Source organism: Populus trichocarpa, chromosome 4 (genome assembly GCF_000002775.5).
Source record: "Populus trichocarpa isolate Nisqually-1 chromosome 4, P.trichocarpa_v4.1, whole genome shotgun sequence".
NCBI classification, from domain to species: domain Eukaryota; kingdom Viridiplantae; phylum Streptophyta; class Magnoliopsida; order Malpighiales; family Salicaceae; genus Populus; species Populus trichocarpa.
In genome coordinates, this window is record NC_037288.2 from 20,556,452 (window position 1) to 20,568,737 (window position 12,286).

The 12,286-nt window shown below is 36.0% G+C and overlaps 1 protein-coding gene and 1 long non-coding RNA gene across 5 annotated transcripts; one reads left to right on the forward strand and one right to left on the reverse strand.

The window, feature by feature from the left end:
• Positions 1 to 984: 984 nt before the first annotated feature.
• Positions 985 to 3,032, forward strand: LOC127905266 (pollen receptor-like kinase 4). Its single transcript, XM_052452590.1, has 3 exons — positions 985 to 1,087; positions 1,347 to 1,955; positions 2,040 to 3,032. Exons 1-3 carry the CDS (start codon positions 985 to 987, stop codon positions 2,699 to 2,701), a joined length of 1,374 nt encoding a protein of 457 aa, XP_052308550.1. The 3' UTR covers positions 2,702 to 3,032.
• A 1,568-nt stretch (positions 3,033 to 4,600) lies between these two features.
• Positions 4,601 to 11,145, reverse strand: LOC127905167 (uncharacterized). Of its 4 annotated transcripts, none has more exons than XR_008058921.1 (6): positions 11,080 to 11,145; positions 8,788 to 9,722; positions 6,549 to 8,220; positions 6,104 to 6,336; positions 5,798 to 5,993; positions 4,601 to 5,662 (listed from the first exon to the last, which is right to left on the reverse strand). It is a non-coding gene; the product is annotated as an uncharacterized LOC127905167 (long non-coding RNA). The 4 variants fall into 4 exon arrangements; XR_008058922.1 differs by lacking the exon at positions 11,080 to 11,145 and having other exon boundaries at positions 6,549 to 7,351; positions 7,938 to 8,220; positions 8,788 to 8,935; XR_008058920.1 differs by lacking the exon at positions 11,080 to 11,145 and having other exon boundaries at positions 4,601 to 5,175; positions 5,378 to 5,662; positions 8,788 to 8,935.
• Positions 11,146 to 12,286: the final 1,141 nt, after the last annotated feature.

The following is a 12,286-nucleotide window of genomic DNA, read 5'->3' on the forward strand; positions in this document are numbered from 1 at the left end:
CTACTGAGATTACTAACCAACCACTTAACCTAAATTTGATTCCGTGGACTGAATATTATGTATCAAAATATAAAATGAATAGCCATCCAGCATTCTTTCAATCATTACTCTAATATCATTCTTACAACATAAATATTTAAACTTAAGATTGTTTCCATATATTACAAATATTTGCTTTATCTATACACTATTATTTATTTCACTATTATAAACTTTATATACAATTATGATACTTTAAACAAACCATTAAATCTTAAAATTAACCAATTGATAAAACTCACATCAAATAGCGGCATTCATCATATGCATAGGAATTTAATGATGATTTGTTAAAATTTAAAAATTATAACCAAAAAATTGCCTAATCGTTTCTTGCCTACATGTAGTAACCAATTTTAACCAACCAATAAGATTATTAGTGAGATTACTAACCAATCACTTTTAGTAGCAAATACAATTAAAGCTAAAAACACTCTTTAGTTGACCCCAAGATTTAAAAAAAGAAAAAAGGCAAACTTAATTGGCTCCAGTTGATATAAAATATAAATTAATATATTATATATTGCTAATACATTATCTAACTCCAACCAATACAAGTACAAGTTTTTTTTTTTTTTTTTATAAATCAAATGTTAACTTAGATAAGTAGTGATAGGATTGATTTAATCTTCAATTACAAAGTCTATGTCGACTGCTTATCATGTATGCCTTCCTGTATTATTTGAGAATGAGCAGCACTCGTATTTTGAATATTGCAGAAACCATGTAGTAATCCCATTTTTCTGAAATTTTATAAATACAGAAACAAATTGCTTCCATATAACTATTAAACAAACAACTTCCAAGATTTAAAAAAGAATCCAATGTAAAAGGGATGCAAAATTTTTACAGTTCAACTTCTGTTAGTTACAGGCATAAATTTGGTTTAAACCTTCTTATTGAGCTCAAAGCACAAAATAGTTTGGAAGAAAAATGCTGCAAATAATGGTTCCAAAAAAGAGCTCGAGGAATGAACAACCAAACTCACCAAAATGCACAAAGAAACTTGAATTGGCAGGGATGGCAAATTCTGTTTCCAGCAGCATCAGTACAAAAGTTCTTCTCCATTACCAGTATCACACGTCCATAAAAAAACAGTGAGAGAGGATGGTATTGCTTGGCCAGTAAATGTAGCAAGTAATGAATTGGAGGGTCCAATCCCAGAAGCCCTAAGCAGATTGAGTCCACATTCATTTGCGGGTAATCTTTCTATCCAAGCACAGATTACTTATGCAACTTTATGATGTATCTTTAACCTTTCAGCAGCATTTTCCTGAGAAAATCTTTCTTAACTAAATCATTTTCAGGCAATAAAGGACTATGTGGACCCCCGTTAGGGCCATGCATACCCTCTCCACCTTCTACCCCCAAATCCAATGGGAAGAAATTTAGCATTCTATACATTGTATTGATTGTGCTGCTAATGCTAGCAGCCATTGCTTTTGCTTTCCTTTTGGTTTCCCGAAAAAAATGTAAAAGTCGAATACAGAGGACAGCATCATCACCAGAGGAGAACTCCAACAAAATGGTGGCTTCTTATTATAGAGATGTACATCGTGAATTGTCAGAGACTAGTTCTCATGCAAAGAAGGCTGATCATGGAAAGTTGACATTCCTGAAGGATGACATTGAGAAGTTTGATTTGCAAGACTTGCTTACAGCCTCAGCAGAAGTTTTGGGGAGTGGGACATTTGGATCTTCATATAAGGCAGTTGTCGTTGGACAACCTGTGGTTGTTAAGAGGTATCGGCATATGAGCAATGTGGGGAGAGAAGAGTTCCATGAGCACATGAGAAGGTTAGGGAGGTTGAAACATCCCAACTTGCTGCCTCTTGCGGCATATTACAATAGGAGGGATGAGAAGCATTTGGTTACAGAGTTCGCTGAGAATGGTAGCCTGGCTAGTCACCTTCATGGTAAGTTCATGATGCATCAACTGTACTTTTTCTGAAATCGTCAAGTCTTTGTGTTCTTACAGCCATTCTGCCTGTCTTCTACAGGAAATCATTCACCGGAAGAAGATGGACTTCATTGGCACATCCGCTTGAAAATCGTCAAAGGAGTAGCCAGGGGTTTGGCTTTTCTCTACAATGAGCTTCCTATAATTGCTCCTCATGGACACCTAAAATCTTCCAACGTGCTCCTAGACGAGTCGTTCGAGCCTCTCTTGACAGATTATGCTCTAAGACCCGTGGTCAACCCTGAACATGCCCACATGTTCATGATGGCTTACAAGTCACCTGAGTATGCACAACAAAGCCGGACATCAAACAAGACAGATATATGGAGTTTTGGCATTTTAATACTGGAGATGTTAACTGGCAAGTTCCCTGAGAACTATCTAACACCATGTTATAACAGTGATGCAGACTTAGCAACTTCGGTTAATAACATGGTGAAGGAAAAGCGAACAAGTGAAGTGTTTGATAAGGAAATAGTGGGAACAAAATATAGCAAGGGAGAAATGATAAAGCTTTTGAAGATTGGATTAAGTTGCTGTGAAGAGGATGTAGAGAGAAGGTTGGACATTAAGGAAGTTGTCGAGAAGATTGATGTACTGAAAGAAGGAGACGAAGATGAAGAACTTTACGGGAGTGAAGGGAATGCATATAGTGTTAGAGGGAATGACCAGGAAGGATATTCCTTCACAGTGGATCGATGATTGTCGGAGGAGCATGAAGTAAAAGGCATATAGAACAATATCACAAGGGATGACAGGTTTCCTGACTCCCACACAGTGAAGAACAACATGAAGAGTGGAGTGATCTGTTATGAGGGTTAGCTTTCTCTGTTAACTGTAGAAAATGTTGTAAAGCAACAATGGGGGTTCATTAGCTGATAGAATTTTAATTTTATGTTTTTGGGTTTTAGAGGGAAAGAGGAAAAAAGGAAACCTGTAAGAATATTTTTTCTTCTTCCATTCAAATCATTTTGGTCATCATTTGTGTTATCTCCCCCGCATGAAAAGTAATACTAATAGGTGGTACGCCTGATTCATAGCATCACAGTAAACCAGGTCTGATTTGTAACAATCCTTGTTATTCTTCACTCCTGACTTCGGCAGAATTTTGTAAACTTGGCATTCATTTGACAGAGCAATTTATTTCCAGCTGCTAGAATTCACACGCAAGTCCTCGTCCTACCATATATTTTCTGTCTCTTTTCTCGGTAAGTTTATGATGCGTTTGAATTCTCCCTGCAGTGTATGCTCCTGTCATAAGGCATCATAGGCTCAAGCTTTGCTATCATTCTTAAACTCAAACTAGAGTCGTAGGTAGTATTTTTCCACAGGGAAGTCTTCCGATGACATGCTGTTAAGGTTTTCTTGCCCTTAAAGGCTTGATCAAATGGATAGTTAATGTTGCAATCTTTATAACCAGAATCCCTCAAAAGGAATTAAAAAAAAAAAAAAGATTTCTTCATGAAGATTTAAAAAGTCACAATTTTATTTACTGAGAACTTTATTCTTTCAGACTGATCATTACATTTGGAACAAGAATCAGCACATTTAATTAAATTACAGAGATCACCTTGACCAGCAGTGCGTATCTAGTTGAAGGTGCCATATATACACTTGATGATAATTCATGTGGGTGAAAAATGACATTAATTAACAAAAACTAAAGGGTGGGGTAAATTAACTTTCACCCGCATTCATTGCGGATTATAATTTGTTATTTTATTTTTTGTTGATTTTTTTTAAAATATTAAATAATTGAGAATTTAGTTTTGTATTTTTTTTTATCTTTTTTATAGGATTAATATGGTTTATAAATTTTTTAGAATAACTCAGATTGCTTCTATATAAGGGTTTGATAAGGTATCTTTTTAATTGAACTTGAATTTTTTTGCCGTGTATATTTTTTTCTCATAATTAAAAAAAAATAGTTTAAGATAAAAGTCATGTTATTAAATTTTATAAAATCCATAGACATGTTCACAAGTTTGGTTGGTTAACCTGGTTCGTGAGTTTGATAAGTTAAACTTTTTTTTTCAATTTTATTTTATTTTATCCTTAGATATTGGGTTAATTGAGGATTCAGTTTCATAATTGATTTTGTTTTGTTTTATATGAGGTTATCATGGTATAAAAAAAATCTCTGTATTGGGTTGGTGTTTAATTTTATTATCATATAATTAAATAAAAAATAGTTTTAAAAAATAAATTATAATCCCACTGGTACTGGTACTGTCTAGATATGCTTTTTTTTCTTTAATTGTTCTAAATTTATTTATTTTTTTAATTTCTTCCTTTAATATTGGAGTTGGTATTCAATTTTGTGATTGTTTATTTTTGTTATCGTATAATTAAATAAAAAATAATTTTTTAAAAATAAATTATAATCTCACTAGAGTTCATAACCCTGTTTGCTGGTTTCGAGAGTTTACTTGCTGTCCGGATATGCTTTTTTTTCTTTAATTGTTCTAAATTTATTTATTTTTGCAATTTCTTCTTTTAATATTGGAGTTAGTATTCAGTTTTTTGATTGTTTATTTTTGTTATCGTATAATTAAATAAAAAACAACATAAAAAATCTAAGAAAATTAAGGGAGATTGGCAAAACATGAAATTTCGAGCCGAATTTTAGAATTTTCATGTAGCAGATGATGGTTCTCAATAGAACTGGCCTAGGAATCTCTTATAAAAACTTGAATATAATTCAATAATCATGTAAACAATGGTATAGAGTCCATCAGTGAACAAAGTACACCGAAGACCATCCTTTATTTAGTAACATCGTGTGTCCATTGAAACGGCACAGCTTCATCAATGGCCCTCGATCTCTAAATATAGGCAAGCTTCTAAACAGGGACTGAGAAAATGAGGGGTGTCATTTCTGCTGGAAACACACTGAGGCTTGCATCCAATTGCCATTTCCCTTCAGAAAGCACTTAAAACTCCTCTTTGACCAGAAAGCATCAGAGCACATCCAGGGTGATAGAAGAGAGGTTTCAAGGCCTCTTAGGCGGTCTTCTCTTGATGACAATTACAGGCCTTTGAATTCTTGACCACTTTTGCGGATTCCCGTCCTTTGAATTCTTTTCTGTGTTGAGAAGATACAAGACAGCAAATGTGGCTCTCGAAGGGACACGGTACCAAGAAGGGAGGAGAAGGAAATGGGCTGGTGGCAGTTGCTGTAGATAAAGACAAGGGGAGCCAAAACGCATTGAAATGGACTGTGGAAAATCTTCTCTCCAAGGGCCAAAATCTTATTCTAATCCATGTTTTTTATAAATCATCATCATCATTTGTTACAAGTAATTTATAATTCTCTATCTGATTCGTTATTTAGAATAATGACAGATTATGATGTTGAAAGGGGGTTGCTCAGCTTACATTCAATGCCTTACAGCTCCTTTGATCTCTCAAGTGGTTTTTCAAGTTCTAGGTTTCATGTTCTAATCTTCTTTCTCTTCCACATGTTTGCATTGTTTCACGACCAGGCCATGGATCGCCTGGTGATTATTCTTCACCAGGGAAGCAGCAGCTTGAGAAGATGGCAAAGGATCTCTTCCTTACATTTCGATGCTATTGTACTCGCAAAGATGTACGTTTCTGAGCCTGTCATTGTTATTCCTCCTTTCCACGATATAAATATGCACCTTTAGGCATGGAAAATGTCTAGAACATGAGAAGAATAAAAGAAGTTAAAATCTACAGGAATCTCTCTTATAAACACAAGCATCCAAAATGATGGAAGAAAACCATCATTTTTCAATTTCTCATGCCTTTATGCAGATAGATGTGCAAATGTACCTTGTTTCTCCTTTCCATTCCAACATACAGGTACATTGCCTTGATGTTGCAGTTGAAAGCACAGATATAGCAAAAGCAATAACAGAATATGTTTCCCATGCAGCAATCGAGACTTTGGTTCTCGGAACCCCATCACGGAGTGGATTTATGAGGTATTTTTGCCGTCCCTAGCCCCCTCCTGACTTGGCAACTCTACCTGCACACACCCCACCAGAATTTAAATTCAGGTTACCTTCAATCTGTGTAAAAACAGGAAGAACAGACTATTTCCAACAAAAGGAACTCAGTTTTACTTGAAGAGTACACCTTTTGGTATTGTGGTTCGGGTGTGTTTCAAAATGCTTTTGGATTGATGCTGTTTGAGGTCCTCTTTTATGGTTTCGAGACCCTCACAGCAAAAACTTTGAAAAGCATTCAAAACAGCATCAGTTTTGGTGCTATTTCAGATGAAAAGCACTTTGTTTTCACATAGGTCAACTTTCAGAATACTAGCAGAATTTTATATATTCTCCTCAACTCTGAACTTTGATTGGCAATATCTGATAAGCAAATCATTGAACAGTCAGGATAAATCACAGACAGATGGAAAGATAATCAACAATAACAATCACGAGAGATGAAAATTGAGAATTCAATTCCATTTTTTGCTGATGTATTTGTGCATTGAGCGACCAGACTCATTTAACTCCAGTGGTTTTGTTATACAGAAAATTCAAGGCAGATGTACCAAGCACTGTGTCAAGAGGGGCACCTGATTTCTGTACTGTGTATGTTGTATCAAAAGGAAAGGTCTCTACAATGAGAAATGCTTCTCGTCCTGCCCCATTCGCCTCCCCACTTCTACATCAAATACAAAACCAACAGAACCAAAATAGTCCAAGGGTAGATTCTTCTGAAGCACTATACAAACATGTTTGGAGCATAAAAGGTTTATTCTCCCAATCATATGGTCCTTTTTCCATTTTATTTTGTCTTAATCCTAATCCAAAATCCAATTTATGGTCTTCTGCTGACAGAGAGAACGATGCCAGTCAAGCCTCGTATCTCAGTTGGTGAAACCTTCAGGTAAGTGAGGAATGCATCAAATCATTTTAGAAGATGAGAGGGGATGGCAGTGAACATGATATAATATAACGTGCATATATAATCAGTAAATATTTATGGAGTGATAGTCTGGGATGTCTTTGTAATATATTCTCTTTTTTTATTGCTAAAGCTTGGCTATGATTTAATTTGTTCAAAGGCTGAACATAATACAACAGGTCACCATTAGGAAGAGGAGGACAGGGTCATAGTGTAAAATCATTTGCAGATCTCATGTCAGAAACTGACATATCATTTGTCAGCTCCAGCAGGCCAAGCACTGACCGCATGTCTTCTGTAACCTATGATTTCATGGATTCTGGAGCAACCCCTCGGTTTTCAACTAGCTCAGACACTAGCTTTGCATCTATACAATCAGGACCAAAGTTCTTTAGCCCCAATTACCATCAGGGATTTTCATCAATTTCACAAGATAGCGGCAGAACATCTTTTACTGGTTCAACACACAGCCTGGTAAGCAATTAACCGTTTTGACAATAGCATGATTAGGTAAATAAGCTCGACTAACCATCAAACACTGTAAACACTTAAGGAAATAAAGGATGTTTAATAATAGAGTTATTATTTTAACCATTTTTTTCCTATTAACAGGAAAATTAATCTAGTTAGATCATATCCTCAAGTTGTTTGATTCAGGCTACACTGTGAATATTGTCAAGAACAAGCAATTTAAGTTTTTCTTCGTTTTTCTCTTGGGTTATACACTGAATTCCGCAAAATAGCTAAGATTATTCGGTCAATTTAGATAGAGTAACATCCTATGATGGCTTGTAGCATAATCTTACATCGATCTTTCCATGATTGGAAAAAGCAATTTTATATTTTGATTTCTTTAGCCTTTCATTTGTTGTTTTAACTTTAAAGTCAATAAGACTGCGCAAAGTGTGATAATAAAGCACAGATGCATGATTCAATGCTTTCTCCTAATCTGTAATTGAAACATATAGGATGACATGGAGTCTGAGATGAGGAGGCTAAAACTAGAGTTGAAGCAAACAATGGACTTGTACAACGCAGCATGTAGAGAAGCACTTACAGCAAAACGGAAGGTACAGAGAATTCATTTTTTCTACGTGCACTAGTAAGATTCCCAGTAGGTTCTAAAATGGTATGTATATAGGCAACAGAGCTGAATCGCTGGAGAATAGAAGAAGAACGAAGATTGGAAGAGTCTAGGTTTTCTGAAGAAGCTGCACTGTCGATTATAGAGCAAGAGAAAGCCAGGTGCAGAGAAGCCATAGACGCTGCTGAAGAAGCTGAGAAGAGAGCTGCAATAGAAGCGCAAAGGAGACTCAACATAGAGAAAACCCTCAAAGAAGCTGCAAAAACGAAAAGAGCAAAGGATAATCTATCTTATCATGGTATCAGATACAGGAGATACAGTATTGAGGAGATTGAAGTAGCAACACAATACTTTTCGGAATCAAAGAAGATTGGGGAAGGAGGTTATGGCCCAGTTTACAACTGTTATCTTGATCAGACACCAGTTGCAGTCAAGGTTTTACGTCCTGATGCAACCCAAGGAAGGTCTCAATTTCGAAGAGAGGTGAGAAACAAAGAAAACTGGTTAATAATGCGATTGAAAATGCTTTTCCAAAGTGCTTTTTGTCTAAAAGGTACCAGATTGATGATTTTTAGGTGCTTTTGAATGATTTTGACTTTGACATATCAAAACCATTAAAAAGCACCAGTAATGCATCAATTGGATGTTTTCTCAACCAAAACCTTATTGAAAATCACCTGACCTGCAGTGCCTCAAGTGTTCTAAATTGAAAGAGAAAAACAACAATGAGCATAACATTTTCAAAGCATATGAATCGAAGTTATGTAGACAGTTTTTTAAGAGAAGAAAATGAGCATTATGGAATTGAAAATCTAGTCTGTACCTTGCAGGTTGAAGTGCTTAGCTTAATACGGCATCCAAACATGGTACTGCTTCTAGGAGCCTGCCCAGAGTATGGTATTCTAGTCTATGAATACATGGCAAAAGGAAGCTTAGAAGACTGTCTCTTCAAGAGAGGGAATACAGCAGCTCTTTCTTGGCAAATCAGGTTCCGAATTGCAGCTGAGATAGCCACAGGTCTGCTCTTTCTCCATCAGACCAAGCCAGAGCCAGTGGTTCACCGTGACCTCAAGCCAGGAAACATTTTGCTAGACAACAATTACACCAGTAAGATTAGTGATGTTGGTTGGCCAGGCTTGTTCCTACTACTTCTGAGAATGTAACACAATACCACATGACATCAGCTGCTGGAACTTTCTGCTATATTGATCCAGAGTATCAACAAACTGGAATGCTTGGTGTGAAATCTGATGTATATTCCTTAGGGATCTTGCTTCTGCAAGTCATAACAGCCAAGCCACCAATGGGCTTGACTCACATTGTTGAACAAGCAATTGAAAATGAGACGCTCAAAGAAGTTCTAGACTCAGATGTGCCTGATTGGCCAATTGAAGAGACTTTATGGTTTGCAAAGCTTGCACTCCAATGTGCAGAACTGAGACGGAAAGACAGGCCAGATCTTGGCACAGAAGTCTTGCCAGAGCTCAACAGACTGAGAGATTATGCTGAAGAAAAGATGAACTACCTTTTTTTAGCTAAAGCTTTCGGCCCCTCCCCCAACCACAGCCTAGCTTCAATAACTCTTCCCATCAGCCAAATCTCAATAACTCCCACCAACCTTAGCCAACCTTCTGCAACTCCCACCAACCTCAGTCAAGTTTCAATAACTCAGGTTAGTACTGACACAATTCCTTTGCTTATGAGCCCACTGAAAGTTAAACTCGGGCAACAATCTTAAAGAATGAGGAAGAAAAGGGACTGTTACATGAAATTCCAAGAAAGAAGTATTAAACAAATGCCATCACAAGATTTGACATGATCATTGTTTTGTAGTAGCAAGCATATAAATTCTCCATTTTCCCAACTAAACTGGGGAGATTAGATTTTATTCTAAATATTGTTGGTAAACATTCTGCAGGAAGCAATGAGCAATACTGTAGTTGGAAATCTAGGAAGCCCGAAGAGCCAATCAAGCAGTTAATGGCAAACAAAAGCAGAAGCAGGTACTGAAAACGATTATGTTATTACATGGAAATTAAAGGTCACCTTAATTATTATTAACTTGTTCAAAAAATCTTACTCTCAGAGCCAACACAAGAAAGCTAAAAGAAGGCCAATGGTAGTTTTCTTGCAGCCACATTTTTACAGAGAATCCATCCAATAAGCAATTTTAGCCCCTGACAGCAGAAACATGAAGTTGGGAATTTTGTGTTGTTTTGGGTTTTCAATGTATTTATATATGATGCACATAACTCAAATGCTGTTATTTTACAACTTTTTCAGACATGTACCTTTTCTGCTATCAGCAAAAGGTTTCAAACCATATATATACTTCGCATAACTCAAATGCTGTAATTTTACTCTACTCTGAAAATCTGGCAAACAATGGGAAAAATCAAAATTCTCACTTACACACATTTATCGTAGTACCAGAAGTCCTAAACCATACCAATCTATACATTCTAATGAACTTGATCTTATTTTTTCCCTTTCATTCTCCGTCAATAAACTAGAAAAGACCCTTTTCCCTCGTTGTTCTTAACCAAACTGGCCAAGAAAAGAGAAAGTGAGCAAGAAAAGAGCAAGAAACAACACCAGTACTTCTCAGTCTTGCACTCATCAAGCTTCTTCTGATACTTGAAATCAAGAAAAGGAAACGGATAAATAAAGGGTCAAGGTGAAGAAGTCAAGTCTAAAAGTGAGGCCCAGGTCGAGATTCAGGTTTGTCTCTCTTTCTCTTTTATTATTTATGGAACTTATTTTTACGCGTGTAGGAAAAAATTATGTAATTACGCACTCACGAGTGGTTTTATTTATGGAAAAACTGAAAAGTTATATTCTTCTTCTACAGGCCGAAAGTCGAGAAAGAAGAAGCTCATAGCCCTGATGATGTTCAACGTTTGTACTTGGTGCTAGGGCCAGAGTCTGGTGACACACCACAACATTCCTCAACATACACATCATAAAACCACTAATCAAAAATAGGAGGAAGCTCAGACATGCTCTTAAACCTAATCAAAAAGTGCTTCTCAAAAAAAAAAAACAAAAAGAAACCAGCAGGATCTCTGAAAAGAAACAAACTACGAATCATAGAGAAAAATCGCAAATCACGAACCGGAGCAGCATCACGCAACCTAAGCCATGGAACATCAGGTGGTTGCGCCAGCAAAAGGTCGTCAAAGAGCCGAAATCCTGAGAAAGAAAGCAGAAAATAACACCACAGAGCTAAATTCAACTCTAAATAAATGAATAAAATTCGGGGACAATACATGGGAAAACAACTGTCAATGACAATCGGTGAGAAAAAACAATGGAAACCTGGAAGATGATAAAAAACCAACGACGTAATTGAATTCCAATAGAGCTACACCACTGTGCAGAAGAGAGAAAGCAGGAAAGCAAACCATGTAAAGAAAAGAGAATAGATTAGCATAGCGGACTCAAATCAAGCTGAAAATTCATACCTAAACTCTCATCAATCAAAGTTGATGCAAAACGCACTCCCTTGGTGGCTTCAATTGAGAGGGGAAGGGCAGGGCGGGAAACCAGGCGAAGAGAGGCAGAGTGAAAGGCAGATGCAAAACGAGTTGATGAGTCAAACGCAATAGGAAGCAGGCCCAAGCAAAAGAAACAAATAGCCCAATAATAAAAACAATCATGCTCCCAGCCCAAGGCCCACCAACATCACCCAAACAAATGGAAAAAAAGCCAGGCAAGATAACTTGACCGTGAGGCAAAATGGACTACTGCTCCAATGAATGAATAGAGACACGTGTCTTGATGCACAGTGGATTCACTAATCCTTTTATTGTTATTTTTATAATTATAATTAAAATTAAAAAACTAGTTAAGGTTGTTTTTTGTTGGATAGGACGTATAGATAATACATATATGTTTTGAATAATCCAATCGCGTTTTATTTTATTTTTGATAGTTTGTAATATATATTATATAATATACTAAAAAAAATAATTTTTTTTTGTTTATTATGCCCCTTTTCATGTAACATTATAGATTGAAGAATTGCATTTTTTAAAAGATTTCACTTTGATTTTAAATTTTTATTTTACGTGATTTGATTTTTTAAGCTCAAATTAGACCTCGATTGTATTTTTTTTATAGAAGAAATGATGAATTGAAAGATAGGGGATTGAAGTAAAAATCTCGGATAATATAAGGGGTAAATTGAAAATCTTGTTAAAACATTTATTTTAGTCCCCCGTCTTTTTAGATATTATGTTTTGAATGATCCAAATGTGTTTTTATTTTTTTTATGGTTTGTGGCATATATTATACAATATATAGAAAAGAGATCAGTTTTT

Excerpts from the sequence above, each read along its gene's own strand:
- LOC127905266 (XM_052452590.1), top strand. The coding sequence starts at position 985 with ATGGTTCCAAAAAAGAGCTCGAGGAATGAACAACCAAACTCACCAAAA. Across the intron at positions 1,088-1,346 it reads TTCTGTTTCCAGCAGCATCA|GCAATAAAGGACTATGTGGA; the intron begins GTACAAAAGTTC and ends AATCATTTTCAG. Across the intron at positions 1,956-2,039 it reads CCTGGCTAGTCACCTTCATG|GAAATCATTCACCGGAAGAA; the intron begins GTAAGTTCATGA and ends TGTCTTCTACAG.